Here is a 26,392-nt window from a genome sequence, read left to right on the forward strand (position 1 = left end):
GTCCCTCCAGGCCCTGATCCATGCCATAGCAAGATCCTTCGTCTCACTGCCTCCCCATGTTCCTGAGGGACCCCCACTTTCTGGAGCTGCTTATCAAGGGACTTCACAGACTGTGAGAAGAAGAAAGCAACTGTCCTGTCCTATTTACTGTTTGTAAAATGCAATTTATAGGAGAGAGGCAGGCTGATTCCATTAAGTTTGAGAAAAGGTTTCACAGCATTAACTTTTCACTAAAACCAAACATGATTTAACTGCACAGAGATCTGCAAAGAATGGAAATAAGTTCATGGATACTTGACAGAAACTTTTAAAAATCACCACGCCATTGGGTGACCTCTTACCACATTAGTAGGATTTGGTTCAGAGTAGGAATCAGTGATGACAATGTAACAATATTTACTATAAGGAAAGAGAATATATTTGTTTCACAACTTCCAAGCTCCAAGTACAAGGTAGAACAATACAGTTAAAAATAAAACATTTAAGTATCGGCCACTTGGAAAGAGCAATTATTTTTAAAACACACTCATATATAAAGACCATCTTGCATGACACATAATAATATCAGAACATCAAAGACAAAATAAACTGTAGAAACTGAGGACAATATATATCTATTGACTAATGAAGATAATTTTTTTTTTACTTACAGAAATTAACTAGCACTTCAGGCACTGGTTTTAGCTTTCTAACACTGGAATAAATTAAAAAATAAAATATATTTCCTCATTGCAATATCACAAACAGATCAAGAAATCCTCATGTCTTCTGATGCACATAAAGAGCTCCTGTAGACATGTGAGTCCCCACCCATTTTAGCATCAGGAGCTGATCTGTGCACTTAACAGAGTGCTTGTGCTGATTAATCTCTTCCACTGAAATATCATGTGTACTCTGTGTGCCTAGTAGACCCTTTGAATCAGGAAGAGATCCAAGGATTGTTGGAGTGGACTTCTGTCATTAAAACAAATCCTTCTAAATTAACACACTTGATCCCTTTCTTTAACACACACATATGACAGGGTTAAAAAGACAGAGAAGAGGTCATCGGGTACTTATTTCACTTTCATTATTTCAGTAAGGCTAGGACTGTGTCCACATGAGGAATCTGCCCCTGGACAGCCTCTGGTTGCTGGTGGGTTCTAGAGCCCCTTCCATATGATGTCGCCTGCTTTCCAAGACTGTCCAGGGGCTGGCTTGCATTTTGCCCAGATTAGCCTCGGGATGAGGGAAATCACAAAAAGTCAATTAGACACCTTTTGTCTCCCACCCCATCAGTGAGCTACCAGAGGCAAGCCTGTATGGAAGGAGAAATGTGTGTCAGCAAAGCTACATTGTCAAGGGTAAAATAAAATCTTCTGCAAAGTTACCATGATCAACCTCTCACAAATCCACCCAGACATAAATAGAGTCCAAAACACCAAGAATCCCAAAAGGTTGGGGGGGGGGGGGATGCTGTATCATTCTGCCATTTCTCCATAGCAACACAAAAGTGTTACTTTTGTATTAAAATACATCTTTGTTGTGGCATTATTGCACCACAATGTGGAAATACCTATTTAAAAAGTAATGTTGGGGCATGGGGGGCAGGGAAGAAAGTTTCAGTCCACAAGAGAACTGATGTGCTGTGATTGGTGGCTTGCTGTGATTGACAAGCCTAAGGAGCGGTGGTGGTGGGGGGAGGAGAACTTTGTTTTGCTTTCCCTTACAGCCTCGTCAGGAGGCAAAAGGCCATGAAGGGGCAGAGAGAAAATGTGGGAGGAGATCTCTGGGAGGAGGGCTGCAAATGTGAGGTTTACCATCCCAGAGCCAGTTTGGTGTAGTGGTTAGGAGTGCGGACTTCTAATCTGGCATGCCAGGTTCGATTCTGCGCTCCCCCACATGCAGCCAGCTGGGTGACCTTGGGCTCTTCACGGCACTGATAAAACTGTTCTGACTGAGCAGTGATATCAGCGCTCTCTCAGCCTCACCCACCCCACAGGGTGTCTGTTGTGGGGAGAGGAAAGGGAAGGCGACTGTAAGCCTCTTTGAGCCTCCTTCGGGTAGGGGAAAGCGGCATATAAGAACCAACTCTTCTTCTTTTTCTTCATATTTGGAAGCAGGAGGCCACTTGCATTTTAGCCCTCCATATGGAAATGGTCTAGCTGCTTCTTTGGTGCAACATAGCAAGTAACTGGAAAGAGCTCATTGTGGGACTGTTCTTAAAAGGGCCAAGGAATTCCCGTGTTCCTCTGCTGAGAGCAGTGCTGGGCTGTACAAAACAACAAAACCAGGGGGCTACCCCAGTCATCTTTTCAGTTTTCAGCAGAAGAGTTTTTTGCTCTACTATGCCAAACATCTTCATGAACACAAACCAGCAGAAAATGAATACAGCATATAGTAGAATCTTGAGGGATAAATAGCGTTCTGATGGGAATCTGATATTCCAAAAACAATTTCCTGGAAGTAAGTCCCAATGAATTACATGGGTGTTACTTTGGAATAGACTGTGTAGGATTGATCCTCGAACCGTACAGCTGCTGGAGTAAGTACGATTCTTTGGAGCTGTGGTATATTGGCAGCAAATAAGAATATATATTTTATGGAGCTTTGTTCTTTGGACATTAGCAGCTATCTTTTCCAGTCAAAGACCTTCTTACATCTGGCAGCCACAACCCAAAATGGTCTCCAATCCTCAAAGCTTGCTTTAGTATTTCATTAACAAAAAAATTAGGAATCATTAGAGCAAAGTAAGAGTTGTCCTGGCATAACTAAACCACATAGAATGAGCTTTTTGCTACCATTTCAGTTCAAGCATGCCATTTCTGACTGGCTGGCACCATCTCAGGAATGTCCAGCAGGGGATTTTGTTAATTATTATTGTGAATTGATATAGCCTGAAATTCTACTGCATATGGAAAGAGCAAAAGCCCTATCCATTCTGCAATGTTTTGTTGTCTAATTTTTAATGAAAAATACATCTTGGTAACAATCACACTTTGCAAAAGAGAAGAATGACTTGACGGGCAGTGCAATCCTAAATGTGGATACTGTGAAGAAAATCCCACAGAGCATATTTCGCATTGTGGCCTCAGTCCAGCCCTTTTGAGGACTGTGAGTTTGGATATTAAAGGTGTTCAATTTTTAAAACATTTGCTCAAATGTCAGTGCTCCCAAACCCCCAACAGTGAAATACACGCTGCAGATTCTCGTGGCATTTGGAAGTGCCAGTGCAGAAAAAGTCATGTGTGTATGAAATAACAGGGAAAGACATGTTTTTGCTTGCTTGCTGTTGCAGAAATGAGAGCCGCTCCCAAGAGGTAGAGAAGCATACCCCGTTTGGAAAACCCGAGTCAGAAGCCATCTTTGCACTGATGCTGTTAACCACTCCAGACAGCTGTGTGCCTGCAGGCCTGTCTAGACCACACATTTTACTTTGCATCCCAGCAGTCCTATAAAAGAAAGCAATGGCCTTTTCAAATACGGAGCAGCTCCATTGTGTCTGCAGCATCACTTCAGATTGTGCCAAGGCTATGGCTGGGATCCAAAGAACCCAGAGCATCAACAAACACACGGGGAGGAGACTGCTAATTCTCTCTTTTGGCTGCATTCCCATGCATCCCCAGTTCTTACTGGAGAGTCTCACAAGTTTCTAGAATGACTTTTAGGAAAGTGCAAGAAAGGGGCGGGGGGAGGCTGTTAGCTAGGGCCTTGTCCATGCTCCTGTATTTCTGTTGTTGCCTAACTTTTATCCAAAATATAATAAAACTGAAGATAATGCTTCATAAAATGCAAAAAAAAAATTGTTGGAACACAAAAGGGTTTACATTTCTCTTAAAAACAGCACTTATATTATGATCTAGAAAGAATGGATGAACCCTCTATTCCAGAAAAGCATTTAACAGGATTAGAAAACAGATTTATACTAGAATCCTAGGCAGGTGATTTGGTATACTGTGTTCTAACTTCATGGCTACTTCACACAAAGGCTCAGTTTGGGTTTGGAGCCTGGCTTTCTCAACCAGGGTTTCATGAAACCCTAGGGTTTCTTGATTGTCCTAGAGGAGTTTCCTGAATGGGTGGGAGTCAATTAATTTTAATATATTGGGTAGGTCATATCAGGTGATATGACCATATATGGTCATTGTGACTCACCCTCCTCCCAAATGGCCAGTGATGGGCCTGGAGGGGGTGGGAAGGGGAGGGCCCTTGGGTGGTCATTTAAACAGCTATGCTTCCCAACCATATTCTGCACGATTGTGCCACTTCTGGGGTTTCTCAAAGCCTGAAGAATGTTTCAGGGGTGTCTCAATGGATAAAAAGTTGGAAAAGGCTGGTTTAGAGCATCACAAAATTGAGCAAATCAAACCCACTCTGGTGTGGTCACGTGAACTAGGGCACTCTGCTTAATACTGTTAGCTAAACACATGGACATGAATTTGCCTTGTACGAATTCAGACCCCTAGGTCACCTGCACAGACTGCCAGCAGCTCTACACAGTCTCAGATTGAGCTCACCCACCAACTTGTCCTTTACATTCTCCAGCTGTGGATTGAACCTTGAACCTAGACGCTGCATTACTAAGTTCCATCATACCCTGATCCAAAACCCTGAAACTAGTGTATTAACCATTGTTAGTCATGACTTTGGCTTTGTGTGATGTATGGGCATGGATAGTCCAGCTTCCTCTTGGCTGGTTTCCTGGTGCTGCCCTTGTAGACTACCCGCCTACAGAGATGAGCAGCCAGAGAAAAGATAACGAAACCATCATTTGTTGAGGCAAAACAGAACTGAGATGCTTGTCTGCAAGATGATTCTTGGTTCGACACACTGGCCAGAGTGAACAACATAAAGCATTGTTTTTTGTTCAGTCCGAACGCAATTGCAGTGTAAAGTTGGAAAACCATACACACATCAATAACTTGAAACAGTGATACACATCTGTCTGTTGCTCTGCATAGGTGCTTGGGAGATCTCTGCTGATTGCAACTTCCCAGCACCCAGCAGAACTGCCTCATGTATTTGCCATACAAGGGGGACGTTGAATTCGTCTTCTTATGTCAGTGATATTCATATGGGAAATCATCTTCTAGGAAGCAGCACTTGGGGGTAATTATGATGACAAGGTTTCTGTTTTGCTGGAAGACTCTTAATCAGAAATGCCATTGTGCATGAACCAAACAGTACTGCAGCCTTCGGTAAACTCGTGATGTTGTTATGGGGCAATGACTTGCAGATCTACAGATTTCAGAAGGGTTGTTCCTTCATTTCCAGAAGCTATTTCTGACTCCCCAGATTCAGGTTGTCTTTCAGTCAAACGTAGCGTTGATGGGTTGCAGGACACAATTACGCAGCTGAGGAAGAATGGTAGAAGTGGCTCTACAAATCCATGTTCTGAGTTCAAAGAATAATTCAGTTCTAGGAAAAGAGGGAAAACATATTAAAGTGTAGCACTTTATACTACCACTAAGGAATACATTTTATTCAAGTTGATAGTGGGCATTTGGGAAGTAATTTTTAGGGCTCACTGAGATCACTAGATTTCAATGACATTTAGGACTAAGACCACACCCAGTGTCAAACAGACCCTTCATGGTTTTGCACAAGAGGACCTTACATTAGAAACATGTGTTTTATACCACATACTTCATGCAACATCATCATCACATTTTTATCCCACTTTCCTCAAAGGAGTTCAAGGCGACAGGCCTCCTCCATTGTATCCTCAAAAGAACTCTGTGAGGTGGGTTAGCCTGAGAAAAGGTGACCGATGCACGTGAGCATCATGATAGGGTGGGAACCTGAACCCAATTCTCCACAGTCCTTGCCTGACCAGTGTCATCATTATACCACTGTGGCTCTCAGAAACACCACTGTTTGCTGAAAGAAGCTCCTTATGTCCAGGAGACAAGTGCTAGGAAACTTCCAAAATGTTGCTGAGTAGTTGAAGAGTACAGGGGGTACATCTTCCCTAACATGTTTTATAGATTTATCTCAGTATAAATTCTGTCTCTGTCCTAAACCAATCCTCTACCACTTTTATTTCCTATGTAAAATATCAGTTAAGATATACAGTCAGTTCTGCAGGGCCTGCAAAAGGAAGCTCCTCCACCAGGCATCCCCCCTCAGACATCCCCTCCATGGCCTGAAGCAGTCTGACCTCTTTGGGGGGTTTAGCTAAGTTTCTGTTCTTGTTATGTTGTTATTATTGGGATCACTGAAGTTGTGTTGTTTAGAACCACTGTTGGATTGTCATTGTTGTATATTGACTATCTTGTATGTTGACTTATTCCATGTATCCCCCTATGAAGTTGTATGTAAACCACCCTGAGCCATATGGAAGGGCGGTATAGAAATCAAACAAACAAACAAACAAACAAATAAAATCTAACCATGCTATTAGAGTTCTGCAAGCTATTATATTCCTGAAGGTGGTGTTCTCCCACCAGGCCTATGGTTGAGGCCAGGGTGATCTACAGAAGTGCCTCCTTCAAATCTTTGTACTTCTTCCCCTCTACCTGCCATCTCCAACAGGTGGGGAAAGGAACAATGGCCTTGGGAAGCCTACAGACTACTGTATTATGAGAAATCCCCAATATGGTTGTGCTTTCGACTCACAAAATCTCCACGTTTGCACTCTGCTAATGCTGGAATTAGAGCTGCAAGTGAAGCTCTTGGCCAGGTTGTACCCAGGACTATGTATCCAGCATGGTTAGAGCTTACATTATCTTTTCAACAGTTTCCTTAATTATCCTCGTCTTGAACTAAGTAGGTTTCCAGTGTTGTCAGTATCCATTTTATTTATTCATGTACTGTTTTACCCATCATAATAGAAGCCCATGAAAAATTGAACCAGGAATATAAAAGATTCATGGCTCAGCTTATGACCCATTAAAAGCTCAGAGCTTTGTAAAAAAAAAAATAATAAAATCTCTCAGGAAGTCAACACCCACCCACACATACTTGCTCATCGCTTTTCTTTTTCAGTGAGGCACAAGAAAATCTGTCAGCCATGGTGGTCACTGTGCCCAAAGTTCCATCAAGCAGCCAACAAGGGAAGACAAACCAGGAAGTGCATTTTTCCCCACCCTCAAATCCTCACCCATCCAGGGTCAACCAATCCAGTCTTCAAACATGTACTCAAAAGGCAAAAGGAGCCAAATGTGTCTCCTGTTGCTCGGCTGCATTTTATGTATTTATTTATTTCCCCTTTAGCCAATGTTTAGACAACAAACAGGACAACCTGAACCACAACCAGGTTAAGGACAGTGCTGAAAAACAGTATGAAGCCAGGCTGACCCCAAACAGAAAGCTGACAACCTCAGGGCAGTCCCCACAGATTGACTGGGGATAACTGCTGTCAAGGAGAAATGAGGACAGAAGAGTGGTTGGGAGGAACTGCTCGGTACAAGCGCTCTTGCATCGGTGTGGGTGGGATGGAGCAGGATTTTCAGCACTTAGGGACTGCATTCCACATGAAGACATGAAACTATCTCATGCAGGATCAGACCCTTGGTCCATTAAAGCCAGTATTGTCGACTCAGGCCGGCAGTGGCTCTCTAAGGCAGTCTTTCTCAACTATTTTACCATTGAGAAACCCCTGAAACATCTTTCAGTCTTTGAGAAACCCCAGAAGTGGCACAATGATGCAGAATATGGTTTGGATGCATAGCTATGTACACACCCACCCTACGCCCCTCCCCTTCCCTCCACCTCCAGGCCCATCATTGGCCACTTTGAGAGGGGCTGGGAAGGGGAGAGGTCATATCACCCAATAAATCTAATAAAAATAATTAATACCCATCCATGACAGGAACCTTTCCAGGGTTTCACAAAATCTTGGTTGAGAAAGCGCGCTCTCAGGCAGGGGTAGTCAACCTGTGGTCCTCCAGATAGTCATGAACTACAATTCCCATGAGCCCCTGCCAGCGTTTGCTGGAGGACATCTGGAGGACCACAGGTTGACTACCCCTGCTCTAAGGTCTTACACATAATCTACTGCCAGATCTTTGAACTGGAGATACCAGGGATTGAACCCCGGAAGATTGTGCTTCTGGTGCTGCTCGCTAGGGCCACTGGCTTGGGCCTAGAATGCTGTTGGTGGAGAGAACTGTTGTAGCAGGATCTTCTCGTTTCCCCTTCACTCTTAGCTTATTAAAATTCTGCTCAAGGACCTTCATGAATATTGTGGGAGGAGAAGCAGAGATTGACAATAGGCAGGGGTAATGGGAGGGGGGGGGGAAAGAGAAATAACTTTTTCATCCTTCACTGACAAAATAACCCTTACTTCCATGTTGCGAGCTGAATAGCAGCTTTGGCCTCCAATCCATTCTAACTGCTATAGCATTTATCATAGTGAAATCTGCCTTGTAAGATGCCTGTGCCTTTCCAAATGCTTCACAAAGCCCTTGTAGGAAAAAAGCATCACTCACTCCTAATAGATGAATACAGAAAAACATATACCCAATGGTCCCTTATATCTATGTATTCTGCTCCCTTGTCTATAAGATAGACATACAGGGCAGGGTACAACACAAAAACACAAAAATGACATTTCAGCTCTAACCTCAAAAAAACACAATTGTCAAAAGCTTTGGAATATCAGAATCAATATACATGTAGCCATAGCCAACTCACCATCAGTAATTACAACCTAGCAATGAGAAAAATAAATATTTGTTAAAAAGCAAAAGATGTGTATAAATGCTTGGAAATTCAGCTACCAGCATGTAACTTTTCTCCCACTGGTGAATTCTTTTGCAAACATTCAGATCTGATCAGAATTCAAGGGAAGTAATGGAATGGTAAATTTCTTCTCATTGTTTAGCAAGATAATATAGGTAACTATCTTGCCATAAAACTCCACTGAGCAAAGTTTGAAGCCTGCTTCCAAGTTAAATGGCTCTTGTGGAAGAAGAGCCATTTAAGTTGAAACTAGTCTCCCTAGGCTGGATAAACATGCCTTGGAGAATGGTTGGATCCACCTAATTGTAATAAGTCACCATTAAATAAATGGTAGGTTATATTTATGCTTCAGGGCAGCTGATTTGTGCAGATGTAGCACAGGTTTAGTTTTGGTTGGACTCTGTAAGATCTGCAGTGTGCATAACTGAGCAGAAGATAATGAGTTTCCTGTAGGGGGCATTGGAGATGTATATTTAGCATAGGTAGAACAGTTACTTCCAGATGATTTGCGGATTATCTCCTCCAGTGTCCTGACTGGCGCAACAGGAGACTTCCTGCTTCTTGAAAACTCTTCTTCTCTGCTTGCCACCAGAACAGAATGAGTGCAGACAACAGCTGGCTATATAGCTAGGTTTCTTTCTCTCTAACTATACATAGTTGCTTCTCTTCATCAATAGAAACTATTTTGCTCTTTAAGCAGCCTGGTGCTCTGCCCTCTCTGCATATTCAAACTCTGCCAACAATTTTAACCAGTCAAACTAGTTGAAAAGCCTACCCTGGTTCATTGTGTCAATAGATCAACCTGTGGCTATTAGCCATGATGGATGAGTGCTTCCCTCATGTTTAGAGGCCACATACCCGTAATACTAGAGATGTTGGAAAGGGGACAGTTCATGTGGGTTCATATCCCTTCATATCCTGCTCCTGTTATCTAAAAGACAATTTAGCAAAGTCAATGTTTTCCATTTTCTGTGTACATTCATTTATCAGAACCCTGGGGTCATTCTAATGCCTTGAGCCATGTATTGAACCATGTGCTGTAAATATTCGGTGAGGGAAAAAAGGCCGCTGTTTCTTCCCTCTGCCATTTGATTCATTGATACCGCTGGAGGTGGAGTGGCTCTCACAAAGGAATGCAAACATGGTTTATCATAACACTGAAAGAGCTCTCATTTCATTTTGCACTTGGATCCGTTACGGAAAAAACTGTATCACTCCCAGCAGCTCGCCTCCTGAAATTGGGACAAACTCATTATATTGCATGAGCTGCGCACCATTTTACAAACTTAAGCCGTTCCACTGACATCGCTGGAAACACTGGGCCATGTAAGGGCGTCTTCACAAAACGGAGGCCAGGCTCATTCAGAAGTTTTGTTGCCCAAGTTAACAAAGTCCAATTTGGATGCTGCTTCTGCTTGTGGGTCTATTATCGGTCTGTCTACTCAGTCTGTCTACAGTCTACCCAAGCTCTGGGTGGTATACATATTCCCCCCCCCTTCATTTTTATCTTCAGAACAACCTAATGTGGTTATTCATGTGGAAAAGATGTGACTGAGGTTACCCAGTGAGCTTCGTGGCAGAAGAGCACCTTGAAGGAAAGTGTCCCAGGTTCTAATTCTAACCACCATACCATACTAGAACTATTTAATCGAGACAGTTCTTAGTTTGTTTTGGAGAGATATCAGAGATGCCTTTTTAGCAGCTTTGTTATGTATGCATACCCGCATCTGTTCACAGGCAATAGTTTTCCAGGTGTCAGATCCACCGGATTCCTAAAACTTAAGGCTACACATGTCAAAGAGGAAGTCCCATTGTAACAAGGACTTAGATCAGAATGACCAGGCTTAGGTTGGTTGGACATTGGCTGTAGCATCAAGGTACCTCAATGGGTGATCATGGAACCAAATGTCAATGTCCTTCTATTCCCCCCCCCCCCCCGCACCAACATGAAGAAGTAGAGTTGGTTTTTACACCCCAATTTTCACTACGTGAAGGAGTCTCAAAGGGATTTACAATCACCTTTCTTTCCTCTCCTCCCAACAGAATCTGTGATATAGGTAAGGCTGAAAGCTCTGACAGAACTGCTCTGCAAGAACAGCTGTGACAGAACTGAGATTGGCCCAAAGTCACCCAGGTGGCTTGTTGTGGGGGAGTGGGGAATCAAACATTCTCCAGATTAGAGGCTGCCACTCTGAGCTACTACACCACACTGGCTCTCTGGCCTATCCTTTATCAATGTTGCTACATGCTTTTGAATGGTAACTATTCTGCACTAGGCAGCATTTTTGATATCTTAATACTATCAAATATTTAAATAACTTTTAAATATTTTTTTAAAGAAGAAAAACAATTTCTGCCATTTTTTCCTGACATGCCCTCTTTCAACAGCCAAGGCAGGGCAGGGCAGGAGCACCTTGTACTGCAGCCAGAGAAGAAACTTGAGCAATATGTACTTTGCTGGGAGTGGAGTAGAAAGAAGATTGAGAATCAACCCACGTTGTGAGCCTTGGAGTGAAAATGGGGTCCGTTTCTGTCTTCTTCTTTGGCTCTGCTTCTGTGGGGGACATTTGCTTTCTTAAAGTGTTCTGAGCCTCAACAAGGAACTTGTCTGCTGTTGTTTTAAAAACTGAAGGGCCTGCTAAAGCTGTTCACAAGCACAGTCATCTCTGTTTGCTCTTGGGACAAGAGCCAGTATTTGCCCAGAGTCAGGATGTGTTGCTTCATGGCAGGAAGTTCCTTGAATGGCAAGACTCTGCCAGCCATTCAGGCCTGCAGGTGTCCCACGCTCCTTTGTCTCCCAAAATGGCTCATCCACTGACTAATCAATTATGTAAAGACAGGATGGTGCATTTTTATTGGAGTGGTTTGCCTGCTTAGGTTAGCAAAGATCATTTGGCTAAACTGTTGTGCCTGTGGTTTTCTGAGCTTTGTATCAAAACCTTAATAGCAAAGTCAGTGTGCTTTTACTTTTAGGGGAGTTTGTTTGTGGCACTCAGAATTATGCCATGTGTGCTGGCAGGCACATGAAAAAACATTTTTACCACAGGATAGAAAAATTCTACTGACAGTCTGACTCTCAGAGGGGATGTAGAACACGTAGCTGTTCTTGGGTTACTTGGTCAAGGCCCCTTCCCTCCCTCCCTCACAAACACACATACACACAGAGACTCCCTTCCCTTCCCCCCTCCCATTTTACTCTTACCTCGTTGGTTTCCAAACCTCTTCCTTGGTTCTACCACCTCCCTCACTCACAAATCCACTCGCAAACACACTCACATGTGCACACGCACAGACTTCCTTCCCCTTCCCCCAATTACCTATTGGTTTCCCAACCCCCTCCCCTCCCTCTCTCCCAAACACACACACACACACACAAATCTCATTTTACATACCCCTGCTATTTAAGCTGGAGGACAACAGGGCAAAAGAGGCTCATCCTCTCAACCCCGAAAGAGAACATTTGCACCAGTTATTTTTAAAGGGCCCCAAAGAGGATGAAGATCAAATAAGAGGACAAGTCGTCAAGAAAGAACTAGGCTACAGAGACCAGTTCTCCTGGAGAAAATGATAACTCTGGAGGATGGCATGTATTGTGTACCATAAAACCTAGGCGAAATAAGACACCCCCGAGTTACATCACACATCTGCTGAAGACTACCCACAAATCTCCAAGAATCTCCTAAGATGAGTTGGCAATTGTAGTCATTGGCAGCAGAATCCCCCAGCCCTATGTTTGATGCCACTGTACATACTGGTATGAGTGGGGAAAAGGGTTTCACAGGAAGAAGCAGCAAGTGGGAGGAGGGAGCTTTAACCCTGCCCTCCAGAGTGTCCTACTTATTCTACCTGTGCTCCAGTTACTGGTGGGCATGAGACATATTATCCAATTCAGTGGAGGAAAGCAGCTGGAGTTGCAGGAGAGAAATTGGAAGTAGAGGAAGAATTAGGCACTCTCTCTTCCTGCTTCTCTCTTGCTTTCCTTCTTCTGCCTCCCTTTCTTTGTGTGTCAGTAGGGAACACGGAACCCTCTATTGGCCACTGAATGTGGAGTTGGGTCCTGAAAAGATTCCCAGATGCAATAATATAGGATATGACTCCCGTCTCTTTTATTAGCTGGGCCGAGGCAAACCCAATCCCGTCAGATCTAGGAAGCTAAGCAGAGCTGGCTGTGGCTGTTTTGAGAAACAAAAGTTAAGCTCTCCCTTGGGTACTAAGAGAGTTCTGTGCCATAAGAGAGTTCTGTGATGGATGGGAGACCTTCAAGGAACACTAGGGCTCATGATGCAGAGGCAGGCAATGGCAAACCATCTTCAAATGGTTTGCCAGACAATCCTGGGATCTCCTGCCTATACTACCCACAAGCCATATGACAGTGGTGGCTAAACTGTGGCTCTCCGGATGTCCATGGACTACAGGCAGAGGCTCATAGGGACTGTAATCCATGGACATCAGGAAAGATGCACCTCAGCTATATGATAAATAAATATTAGATGGGGCAACCTTCCCCATCCTTCAGCACTCTACCACAATAGGCTAAAATTGAAAGAAATTGCCTTTGCCACCGAGTTGTTGGAACTGGGAACGCTTTCCCCTTGGGAGGGGTCCCATGACACAGTGGTAGAGCATCTGCTTGGCATGCAGAAAGCCCCAGGTTCAATGCCAGGAATCTCTAGTTAAAAGGATCAGGTAGTAGGTGATGTGAAAGACTTCTGCTTGTGACCTTGGAGAGCTGTCATCTGAATAGACAGTACTGACCTTGGAGGACCAATGATCAGATAAGGCAGCTTTATGTGTTCAGGTGTAATAACAGAGAAGACGAAACCGAACACATTGGAGTGATATTCCCGGTATTTCTTTTAGAAGCGGTGGTGGGAAGGTTGCGGACTTTCCTGAGAAAAATGTTCTGCCCCTTTAATAGCGGCTTAATATACAGAAACGGGCAGTCGAAACTTTTCATGGCATGGAGGTAAATAACATACCAGGTAAATTGCATCCCAGCCAGCCAACGGGACATTATTGCTCCAGGCAGTTAACAACTCTAGTAGAGGGTGAGATGGAGGACTCGCCATCTTCCGCCGCTCAACCCATGGAGATTTATGACTCTGTTATAGGCTGATCAAAGGGCACAAAGGAAGAAAACAAAAACAAATGCAAGTTGGCTTTGCAGCAGGAAGCTGTACAGCCGGTTTGGGAGTCAAAAGCAGATGTGAACGAAGTTTCGCCATGACAGCTGCCTTTATTGTTGATGCTCCTGAAGCAGTAGCTGCCCCCAAGGAATGGAGAACCTGGCTCCTACCAAAGGATTTAACAAGATTTTAAGGTCAAGTGTGAGGAAGTCCTACTTCAAGGTCGTACTACCTTGGCCCGACTGACTAAATTCTTTTGAGAACTATTATTATTTCTTTCTAATCTTTGGCATCAAGGAGGCTTCATTCTACACTTGGGTCAGCATGCTTCTCTGGCCTTGCTGGCACCTCCTTGGTTTTGCTATGTGCTCGTCTAGTGGAAGTCACTTTTCCCCAGCGCAACAAATCAAATGTAATCTCCTGCCACTTCTTAGGCTGGTTGGGTATCCAGCATTTGATATTTTTCTAAAGATGGGAATGTGGCTCTCCTCCCTGACAAAGGAGCCACTGCCATGTGCCATGGGATTTGGGATGCTAACAGGCCCCAATACAGAAGCAGGGTAGCCTTACCTCCTGTAGGGTTACTTTTTTGAAAAATCAGAGCAATCAAGATAGATTCAGATGGGCAGCTCTGCTGAAGTAGCCGAGCAAAGTGGCACCTTTAAGACCAAGAGTTCTATTCAAGGTGTAAGCTTTCATGTGCATGCACACTTCCTTCAGACTCAATGAAACAGGAATTTGATAAGGTGAGTAATAAATCAGTAAACAGATACAAAGGTCTTACAGGAATAACAAGCTAAGCTTATAAGGTTGTTGTTTGTTTGGGTTCAACTGTGTGTGTGTATGGGAAAGAACAATAAAAAGAAATAAATATGTCCAGTTTGGCAATTAAAGGACAGGTGAATCCCCAATTGTGGAACAGGAAGTAATGAATGGTGACCCTGTTACTATTTCCATTTGTCTCCTCTCAAGCACACATCCCAGGAGTACCTTATAAGCAAAGATGCTGAGAAAGGTGACAGGCAATGGGGATCACACTATAATATTCATAACATCTTTTTGCTACCTGTCAGATATCCTTACCCTCAAACACAATACTCTGCTTATAGTTAATAGCTTGGTACATTTTGAGTAGATGTGTCATTATTGCACGTGTCTGTGACCCATTAAGCACAGGGGAGCTTGTTTTGGAGTACTCTCACATGAGGTTGCGCTGAAAGAGGGGAAGTGACTCAAGAGAACAGAGACTGCAGTCCCCTGCACACTTATTTGGGAGGAAGTCCCACTGAAGTCAGCAGAGTAAAGATACATAACCGTAGACTGCACATGTACTATTTCTGCCTGTATAATTTACTAGCTGTAATGGCGGTTTGATTCTTGGTAATCTTAACAATACAACCACTCCTTCCTTACTAACTTTACCCATTCTTTGCAAATTCACAGAATGCAAGCAACCATTAGGTTGGCTCAAGTGATCCATCAATGGAAAATACTGAGAGTCACGGATGTTTCTTGTTTTCCCTTTCCCCAGTAGCCGTTCCCAACTCTGGGGAAGGTTATTTCCGAGGTTGCCGGACCAAGTGGGCTGCTGAGATGCAGTGAGAAGGGGATGATATGCCCTCTGTCTTTTCAATCTCTGCTGAAGACTCACAGACCAAAGCAAAGAATGATTTAACCCCCTGCTTTCTCCTCACTACAGCCCATTGACCCTCTGGACTATTTCTCTATAGAGACCCGAAGAATAAACTTTCTCAGGGCTGGAAATGGAAGAACACAGGGAAGATCCAAGATCCATGATCCATGATTCTTGGACAAGCGGCTTGCAGGATCCAACCCAGTGTGACGTGGTGGTTAATGCGCTGGACTAGAACATGAGGGGAACCAGTTCAAACAACACTCCACTTTGCCATGGAGTGTCATGGGCTCACCTGGAGCCAGTCTCTCTCTCATTCAGCCCAACAGAAGGAGGTTGAGAGGAGGTAGCAGAGGAGAGGAGCAACCTCTTACTCTTAGCGCTCTCACTTATAAGCAGGGGATGTCTGAGTGAGCAACGGGACTAATGCAGCCTTTCTCAACCAGGGGTTCATGAAACTCTGGGGATTCTTGACAGCCATGGTTGGGTTTCCTGAATGGGTGGGAGTTAAACACTTATCAAGTGATAGGAACATATATGGTCATGTTGACCCGCCCCCTGCCCCCTGCCCCCCCCCAATATGGCCAATGATGGGACAAGAGGGAACCCTAGTGAGCATCTACACCAGGGGTAGTCAAACTGCGGCCCTCCAGATGTCCATGGACTACAATTCCCACGAGCCCCTGCCAGCGAATGCTGGCAGGGGCTCGTGGGAATTGTAGTCCATGGACATCTGGAGGGCCGCAGTTTGACTACCCCTGATCTACACAACCATATTCTGCACGATTGTGCCACTTCTGGGGTTTCTCACAGCTTGAAGAGTGTCTCAGGAGTTTCTCAGTGGGCAAACAGTTGAGAAAGGCTGGACTAATGTAACATTCAGCTGATGAGTTCAGTGTGCAGCAATGTGGAAAAATAGTATTTGAACTCAAAATATGTGGAAATGGACCTTTCACGGCATGGAGATAAATGTATTGCTTGGTAAATAATAACGGTTCTATTAATGGGACAGGGCATATTTTTCTCCAGGGAGCTGACAACCTAGCCAGGGGGCAATTATTAATTGGGTCTACATGATTTGTCTTTATTGTGAGAGAGGTGGGAGTCTTCTTGGATGGTTCTAGAAAAGTAGGTTTTCTCAAGAACAAAAATAAGATTTGCTTCTTTGGCTGCGCTTTAAATAACACCCTTCATGGTAGTCCAGCCTGAGGCATTTAAAACTGGCGAAATTGAGGGCACATTTGGGTGTACTGAACCACATCATCCTTTTCAGAAGCTATCAAACATGGACACTTTTTAATAGCTGCCGCCCCCCACCCTCCCCTGGCCAGACATCCTCCATTTTAGGCTATTTGCTTTCTAACGTATGAGGTAAACTGCCACAGCCAGGTGAGAGAAAAGAAACAGAATGTCTTGCTTTCCATGCTAGGTAACATAGGCCTATTTTACCTGCCGTGCTAGAGAACAATTTTGTACCTGATTTCATCTAACGCTATTTCAGTACCTTAAAAGTATCCAAGAATCTCAATCCAACCACTGCTTTGCAGCTTGCATTTGAGGCTCGTAAACAGTGCTTGTAGTAAAAACTGCATGAGATAACAGACGGCAGGCGGAAAGGAACCACTGCAAGGCAGCCGATAACCATGGAGCACTTAGGGGATTCTTTTAATGGGAACGGGAGCTGTTGGGTCTCTGATTAACACTATCGTAAATGGAGCCTCTCACCACTCCGTTCTGTGCAGAAGGAGTTACAAATTATGCCCGGCTCAGTTGTGATCCTTTTAAATGCATCTTTTCATGTACATGTTACAAGTTGAGGCCCATCATCATGCAAAGTAGGTGAAGGAGGAGGAGGAGGAAGAGATTTCCCAGTATTTCCCTGCCCTTCCCCACCCCTTGTTAGCTCTTGCAAAGTCTTCAGCATGGGAATTTTGCCCTTTACAGCTGCATCCCCCGCCTCTTCTCCCTGCAAAAAGTGGCCTGAGAGGGGAACAAGAAGGCAGGTCACCCATCCCTTCTGAGTGGGAATATACATGAGTTCTGCATACTACCAGGATTCCAAGGGTGATTTGTTTGGGGGCCATTATTAATAAGACAACAAAAACAAAGTCCAATAGCACCTTTAAGACCAACAAAGATTTATTAGAGGCATGAGCTTTCAAGTGCGGGCACTCTGAGGAAGATCTGAGGAAGATTGCATGCACGCGAAAGCTCACACCTTGAATAAATCTTTGCTGGCCTTAAAGGTGCCGCTGGACTCTGTTTTTGTTGTGCTACTTCAGACCAACGCAGCTACCCACTTGAATTAATTAATAAGACTTCTTAGCTGTTATCACACAAGGCGATTGACAACACAGAATAAGACAATTGCCTGAGCTCCAGGGTGGGCTGCAGCAGGCAAATCTGCTGTTTGTGAACTAGGGCAGAGTCTGCACTTACTTTGTTTATTCCATTGTCAATCATGTTGAATCCAGATCGCTTTGAACTCGGGTCTTCCTCTCCCCCCCTCCCTATTGAAACAGAAAAGTGTTCTGCACGTAGTTAGGGTAGTTCAGAAGGGGGAGGGAGCCAAGCCTCTTTCTTTCTTTTCTTGAAGGGGGGGGGAGAGAGGAGCCAAGGAGGGAGCCTCTTTCTTTTCTTGGAGGGGGGAGAGAGAGGATCGAAGAAGGCAGAAAAGGGAGAAAAAATCCAGGACCGACAAGTTGAGAGAAATGAGGGGCTTCTCCTTTAAGACAAGCTTGTCACATGACCAGGTGTAGCCTATCAGAGGTTCTCTACCACGGAGCTTGCTTTCCCAATCCGGATTTGAAAAATATTGAGGGTTAAAAGCACTCTAAGATATCACACAATAAAGGTAGTGTCACTCCGGATCAATCCTTCTTGCTGCAGAAGGAAATTTTAAATCGCCCCAAATCCAAATGGAAATCACATTCTGTGTAGAGGGCAGGGACTGAATCGACCTGGGATTGGAATAAAAGCTCCGTGCAGTTTACACCCAGGGCTACATGTTGGTCTTCTTTGGAGCAGTTAAGTTAGTCTCCCAAACACAGGGTTTCTAGGAGAGAGACCAACCTTACTTTGCTCATGATTTCCTCCTTTTACTATGTGATCAATCAACAATCACTGTTAGTGTGCAGGTACAAACAGAGAGGAAGAAGAGACCATGCTGTCAAAGGTCAGCTAGTGCACTTATTTATTTACTTCAGTTTAATTATATTATATATACATTTCTTCCCAATGGGAAACCACAGAGGCTTACATCCATCTCTCCTCCATTTTAACCTCGCAACTGTTGGCAGAGTTTAAATAGTCAAGAAAGTGGAGCACCACCTGCTTAAAGAATAAATAGCTTTATTCAGGAGAGAAACAACTTTGTTGAGAGAGAATCCTATCTGACTGTCTAACTGTTCTTTATTTGTAGGCAAACAGGGAGGGAGTTTGCTCAAAGGAATAGCAAATCTCCAACTGAGCCAATCAGAAGATTATTTGACAAATATCAGGAAGTTCCTGATCTAAATAAGCTAACTACACATTGCCTGCAATGCCTCCTATGCTTTTGAATCATGCAGACTGCAGATCTTGCATGTTCCTACAGCAACAATCCTGTGAGGTAGGTTAGGCTGAGACTGTGTGCCTGGCCTAAGGTCACCCTGCAAGCGGCCAGGGCAGAGTGTGAATTCAAGCCAAGGTCTCCCAGGTTCTACTCTGATACCCTAACCATTATGCCACCCTGGCTCTCAGTGTGATTCCAGACAGATTGCTGGGTTAGTCAAAGCTGTTAGAAGACCTAGCAAATAAACAGCCTTAATACCTTTGGTTTGTCAACTACCTGCATCTTTCACAGGGGCTCAGGGAGATGTTATTTTTCCAGGTGGTGTGATTTCTATCCATACCCCTTTTCATACATTAAGCCTCTGTTAAACAGAGAATGTATTTTCCCCCAGGACTGTTGGTAGCCCCACTTACCCCTCATTCTAAACTCTTCCAAGGGTGGCCCTTCACTTCTTCAGGAAGCTCTTTCCATAAGGTGGAGCCACCACAGAAAAGGATAAGGCTATTGTCTAGTTTAGTCTACAGCCAGAAAGTAGCAGCCAGAGGAAAATAACTTGACCCTTTCCCTTGATGTTCCAGTGAGGAAATGCAGGAGCCATTCCTCCTAATGAACCCAAAGCAAAAGGGTCATATTTAAGAAATGGAAAATATGAAAACAGAACTCTTGGGACTTTTGTTGATTAAAATTGTGAAATCATAACAAAAAAGAAACAAATGAATTAATACTTTGGAAAATGTATCACTTTATTTATAATGAAAATTTATTCAGGCTACACATCTATTGGTTTGGGCTCATTACTTGGAGGAATCAGCGGTTCGGCTACTAGGAGCCAGTCCTCCTGGCAGTTTCCCCCAATTTGGCCATTCACATGACCCTTGTCATGTGTGATAATGTTGGTGTGAAATGGGCTGCTCGTGATGATAGATGGCAACAATTTGTGAGGCTTGAGCTGTCTTTTTCCAGCCCCCGTGATTATCACTTCCTTGGGTATTTCCTGGATCAGACTCATATCCTTCCACATGATTAAGGGCACCTGCATACCTATGGATTAACCATGGCTGTTTGCATGCAAAGGGGCTGATTTGGATCTCAATTAAGTGATACCAGTATGAACAAATATGAAGGTGTTGTGGTGTGTTGGTCTAGGACAAGCTTTCTCAGCCAGGGTTTTGTGAAACTCTGGGAATTGTTGACAGCCCTGGAAGAGTTTCCTGAATGGGTGGGAGTTTATGTCTCTCTCAACAGACAGACAGACAGACAGACAGACAGACAGACAGACAGACAGACATGTGTGTATAAACACCATCAGGACCTCCTCTCCACCCGCCAGTAGTGGGAGGGGGGGAAGTTGAGTTGCCGATCTTGCCATGTTGGTAATGCTGGGAATGTAATTATTGTTTTAATGGGGTTTTAATGGGGATTTTAGGATGTTGCAACCCGCCAAGGGAGTGGTGGGGAATAAATCTAATTAATAATAATAATAATAATAATAATAATAATAATAATAATAATAATAATAATAATAATATACAATTTGTTAAACATTTATTGTGTGATATGACCATCTATAGCCATGTTGACCCACCCACTCCTTCCCAAAATGGCCAATGAAGGCCCTGGGTGGGCGTGAACACAGCCACATTCTGCACGATTGTGCTGCTTCTGGGGTTTCTTGAAGCCTGGAGAATGTTTCTGGGGTTTCTCAATAGTAAAGAAGTATTGAAAGGTTGGCCTAAGATTTCAGAGATCCAGGTTCAAATCCCACCTAGGCTATGGAAGCTTGCTGGGTGGCCTTGGACCAGTCGCTTTGGACCAGCCTCACCTACCTCACAAGGTGGTTGTTGCAATGTTAAAATGGAAGAGGAGAATGATGCGTAAACGCTTTTGAACCCTCATTGCAGAGAAAAGCGGGGTTTAAACCCTGAAATAACAAAATGCAAACCTTTCTGTTTTCAAGCTCACTGCTGACTTACTGTGCAGTAACAAAACCGTCACTGAATCAGTGTTCAAACACATTTTCTTGGAAGTAAGCTCCTTGATGGCAAAGTAGACTCATTGCAAGAAAGTGTACTTTTGGATCATCCAGAAGTTAGGCCACTTTAACCAGGAACTCATCCCATTTCAAGGGTACCTCCTCCCCTCACCCTGACGTCAGTGGCACACACATTTAAACCAGTACGTGGTGGATAAGCTGCCCTCATGTTCAAACTTTGCTTTCTGTGCAGGTGCATCCACTTCATCTACCCTCTGCCACTGAGAAGCAAAATAATGTACACGGAGCAGACAAGCAAGGAAAATCCCCCTTCCTAGCAGACCAGCGAATGTGAACTGCTGAGGATCCACTAGTAAGGTCACATGGGAGGAGCTGTTTCAAATAAACTGAGGTGTGGTAGAAGGACCGACAAACACTGGATTTACCACCTCTTGGTTGTGTGTGCCTGCATGAGGCCAAGGGAAGAGAGATAAGGAAAGGGGAAAGGTTCCAGAACAGACAGCTCTCAAACAGCCAGGACGTGGCTTTCTCTTAGGGAGGTCTAATTAAAGCGTGAGCAAATTTCTAGGTGTTCTGTTCACAGAGCTGGTGTCAGTCAGACCCTTTTACCAAGCAGGAGGCTGCAGACAGGAGACGCAACAGGTAAACACCGACTACAAACATTGTCTCGAACTTTCCCCTGAGGCTTTGATCCCACTGTAGACAAGCACACCACTTCTTACAAATCAGCTTAGAGTTTTAGGATTCTGCCTTCGGGGAAGTCATCGTTTGTGTGCTGTTGGTGAGGTAATAACGACTTTCAGGTAACTCTCTTCAGCACAGAATTCGAAACTCAGGATAGAACTTCTGAAGTCAAGCTGCTCTTATCAAAGTGGCCATCAGCTCTACCTTTTAGATTTGTAGGCGTTTAGTTTCTATGGCATTCATTTATGCACCTTAGTAGTGCCCACGTGTTGTAGGGCAGGGGTAGTCAACCTGTGGTCCTCCAGATGTTCATGGACTACAATTCCCATGAGCCCCTGCCAGCATTTGCTGGCAGGGGCTCATGGGAATTGTAGTCCATGAACATCTGGAGGACCACAGGTTGACTATCCCTGTTGTTGGGTCCTCCTTTGCCCTCCTGGGGGGGGGGGGAGAGGAGATCTTACTGCATGTATTCCAAGCCACATGAGGTAAAATATAAACCTGACATTTGGATACTTACCTTGCTGCAACCCATTTCGGGAGGGGCATCCGTCACGCAAACTCCTGCAGCATGCTTTTGTTCTCCTTGGCTTTCTTACATGTGTAGAGCCATTTGATTATCCGAGCATTGCGTTCAATCACTGACAGGCCTGTGGGAACCTGCTCTGTGAGTTCTTCCTCCAGCAACCCGTCGTCCCCGCTGTGCCTGGTGAAGTCGCTTTCTGACGTCGCCACGCTGATGCTGCGGATCCGGAAAGAGACGTTATCAGAAGCCACGGAGAAGTTCTCTTGCCCAAGGTCCTCCACTACTTCAGGCTCAAGGCCGCAGTACTTGAAGAAAGTGTCGAACTCGGAGAAAGATTTGGAGTATCGGGAAGTTATGTCCGATTGAGAGCGGTGCAGACCCCTCCGCCTCGCTTCAGGAGGCACCGCAGTCCGATTTGAAGCGTTCTCACATCTGCTGGCCAGAACGGTTGCTGGACTTGTGCTCAGGGCTGTGTCCTGCCCTGGCCCATCAAGCTTACTGCCCACCTCTTCGATTAGCAGAGGCCCTTCGGTCGTGGGCACAACGTCCTCCTTGAGGACGGCTTTGGACACCTCAGAAACCAGCTGCTTTTCCTTGAAGGATCCTGGGAACAACCTTCTGACTAAACTCCCACGACTGCTGTCATGGCTTTGGCCCCTCACGAATTCACATTTCTGGCGGTAGATGACTAAAGAGTCTGGTCTGAGCTGCCTCTTGGAACTGCTGCGCCTCGCTATGGGGGGCCCTTGTTCGAGAGGAGCCGGGCCAGAGTCCACCCCTGGGTTAGCCCGTTCCACGCTTTCCCCCTCAGCCAAGTGATTGCTGGCTTTTTTACTTTCCACAGAACTGCTCTCACAGCTGCTCTCCGAAGCAGAGCTGAGGACAGAGACTGGCCCCTGCTTAGCACTCACAACCTGCTGACTCTTTACATACTTGGCCTTATCTGCTGCCAGTCTCTCCACGGCGCTCTTCCGGCCGGGGGTGCCGGCCTCCATCTGCTTGCGAAGGTATTCGGGACCCTTGTTGAGAAGCCGCACGGTCAGCGAGGGCTGGAAGCCGGAGAGGGCGTGCATTCTCACCGCACGAGAGATTTCAGTGGGCATAGCAGGTTCAGGTGTTCCCAGCTCACTCACAGCTCAGGGGAAAGGAAAACCGGCTTGCGCAACATCCGTTCCCCCCCTCCTCCGCTCCGACCTGACTCCTCAGGTAGAAGACATCCAGGGAGGAGTGCCAAAGGGCTGCTTTTAAAAAAATTTTGTTTCTGAAGGCAGGAACAGCTCCTGTGCTCCAGCGAAGCCCCGCTGTCGGTGCCAGCCGCAGACGCTCTGACGGCTCACACCTCCACACAGCTGCTTCCTTGCACATTCACCTTTCGGCTGAGCCGGCCCTGCCAGCCAGACCCAGCCAATCCTGGCGGAGCACCGGAGGCCTCTCTGACATCACCGGGGAGGGAGAAGGGCTCATTGACGTGAGAGGAGTGGCTCAGAGCATCAACACCCCACTGCTGCCAGCGAGGACAAGCCCAAATGAGAGTGTTTGTTTAGCATCTGCTTTCTGCTGTCTCCTCCTACCGCAGCAGCCTGGGAGGGGATGGGAATGCCAGAGGAGTCTTGCTGCTGCAGAGGCTGCCCTGGCAGGAGGCTGAAGGGAGGGAAACTCCAGGAAGACTCTGCTAGGCAGAAGGGCAGGGGAACCCCAGGCTGCATTCTGTACCAGGAGGCTGCAAGGACACAGGCAGGAAACCTTTCCCCCTTTCAGGTATCCCACACGGTTGCATAATGGGCCTGAGCTCCTGCTTAACGCAAAACCAGGAGGATCGTACTGGAAAGGGACAGGCCCCAATCCCACAATCCTGCGGTGAGCAAAGTGCCAACATGTTGCGAACGTTGACGAGCTGCGTCTGAACAGCTGCAGATCCACGAGTTAGTACAAAATTAGCCCTCTGTCAGAATGCAGAGCTGGCAGGACTGCCGATGGGATGTTTCTTCCAGCGTCTGTTGGGGATCGAGAACCCTTTCCTTACTGTGTCACTGCTGGAGATCCCCAGGGGGCAGTCGGGAGAACTCGCTTGTTTCAAACAGCTTGACAGTTGTCGCTTCTTTCTCCCTCACCCCACTGGTCCCTGTCAGAGCAGAATGGAAGAAGGCAGAGAGAAGCATCGTCTCTTAGTATCCAAGGCTGTCAAAGGCAGCACGGTTCTCCAGGTAATGCTGGGATCTTACAGCCCTGGCTATCCTACCGTATCTGATTGTAAAAGTATAATTGGTACTCCAAGGACTCCTCCTGCCATCTGCTCAGTGGCTCTCTATGGTCTGGACAGAGGAGAGTGGTAGGAATCATCGTCTCTGTGCAAAACCTTAAGCAGCTAGTGGCACAGTTACCACTTTGGGTCCCCACTGGGGAGAAATAAGGGGTATGAATGAAGTGAATAAATAATAAAGCAAGAACAGATAATTAATAGTCCAGGGCCAGGAATTCTTTGCCAAGCAACAAAAATGGCAGGCCCCATTGTCCAGCACACAGAACTGGGTCTCTGCCCACGGGATAGCCGTGTTGGTCTCAGGTAGCTTAACAAAATTTGAGTCCAATGGCACCTTTAAGGCCAACAAAGATTTATTTAAGGCATGAGCTTTCATGTGTATATCTGAGGAATCCATATGGAGGAATCTGAGGAGTGCATATGAAAGCTCACACCATGAATAAATCTTTGTTGGCCTTAAAGGTGCTTTTGGACTCAAATTAGGTCGCACTTTTGCTGAGGTCCTGCTTTACAATATACTGGGCCTAACAGTTAACCCTGACTCTGAGTTGGGTTACACTGGGGAAATTAGTGGACTGTAGATGCAAATTGTACATTGTAGCATGGTGAGAATTTCCGCTGTTCAATGATTTGGTCCAGTGAAATTCCAAGCACTACTATCCCGTCTTGCCAGATACGACCTCAGGGAGATATCACACTCACTCAAAGATCCTTAAAGTGTCACAACTCCAGTGCTTGCTACTACAAAACCAATTGACTTGGCTGGGTAAAGATGAGCATGGAAGGCCATGACATATGCTGCAAGGAAGCACGGGAAGATGGGAAGAGGCATCAGTGCAAACCGGAATGTTAGCGGAAGTGACCACGGAACATGAAGGGCTGGGCTCACTGTAAGAACTTTGTGTTCTTACATTCCTAGACTGGACCCCCTAGTTGAAAGGATCAGACCCAGGAGCTGCTGTGGAAGACCTTCACCTGAGACCTTGGAGAACTGCTGCCAGTCTATGTAGGCAATACTGAGCTTGATGGATGACTGGTCTGACTCAGTATGTGGCAGGCTCATATGGCCACAAGCTCATGGGTCCGAATGGGCAGGGAGAGAGAGGCCTGCAATACTGCCAGGCCTGACCCCTGTGAATCAGAAACTGACTTCCAGCATTGAAACACAAGTTTAAAGTTTCTCAGATAGTTTCCTTATTCTGTTTCTTGTTTTCACTTTATAGTATGATTGGTTTGGAGTCATTTGGACATGCACGTGTCCTTGGAAGCCCCTTTCCACTGTTCAGCTCTGTGCTCTGGGTCATTCAATGCATTCTTTGGAGCTGTATCCTGCTCTTCTTTAGAGGAATACCATCTGGGAGTTAGGTTAGACTGAGAGGGCTCTTGGCTCAAAATCATCATGTTATCATCATGGCCTAAGTGAGGATCTGAACCCGGCTCTCCCCAGTCAGTCTTCCTACTATGCCACACTGCTTTCCAAAAGCAGTTTCCCGAAACGGGCCCTTGAAAAGTGAAAAACGTCCCAAAACATGCCTGTACAAACTTTTACTCAAGTAGAGGCTTGAGGATGGCTGTAGAATCCTGCTGTGAGCACTGCACGGACACTTGAGCAAATGTTTGCAGCACTTCAGAAAAGGGTCTTTTCCTTCTGCTTACTTGGATCCGCACCAAGGGCTTTAAAATCTTGTTTGCATCTTGTATTGCTGCTGATTCGGTGCCCCAGGGAGGAAGCGGGAAAAGGCTGTTCCGCACATGGAGGATGCCTCCCAGGGACATTCCGCAGTCCTGATCAGTGCAAACAGCAGCCGCATCATCTGCTCAGAAATCTCATCGGGGCATTGTCAACGTCCTCCATCGTGGCCATGATTCATGTCGTAATTCTGCCGGCCTTCTCAGGAGCGTTTGTGCAGAAATTCACCGTCATCATTGGAAAACTGCTGTATCTGTAACTTG

At 45.4% G+C, this 26,392-nt stretch overlaps 1 protein-coding gene across 1 annotated transcript; it reads right to left on the reverse strand.

Moving 5' to 3' along the window:
• Positions 1-275: 275 nt before the first annotated feature.
• FAM110C (family with sequence similarity 110 member C) lies at positions 276-23,574 on the reverse strand. The gene is made up of 2 exons (XM_077309600.1): positions 22,174-23,574; positions 276-5,397 (listed from the first exon to the last, which is right to left on the reverse strand). Exon 1 carries the CDS (start codon positions 23,280-23,282, stop codon positions 22,206-22,208), a length of 1,077 nt encoding a protein of 358 aa, XP_077165715.1. The 5' UTR covers positions 23,283-23,574; the 3' UTR covers positions 276-5,397; positions 22,174-22,205.
• Positions 23,575-26,392: the final 2,818 nt, after the last annotated feature.

Source organism: Paroedura picta, chromosome 1 (genome assembly GCF_049243985.1).
Source record: "Paroedura picta isolate Pp20150507F chromosome 1, Ppicta_v3.0, whole genome shotgun sequence".
NCBI classification, from domain to species: domain Eukaryota; kingdom Metazoa; phylum Chordata; class Lepidosauria; order Squamata; family Gekkonidae; genus Paroedura; species Paroedura picta.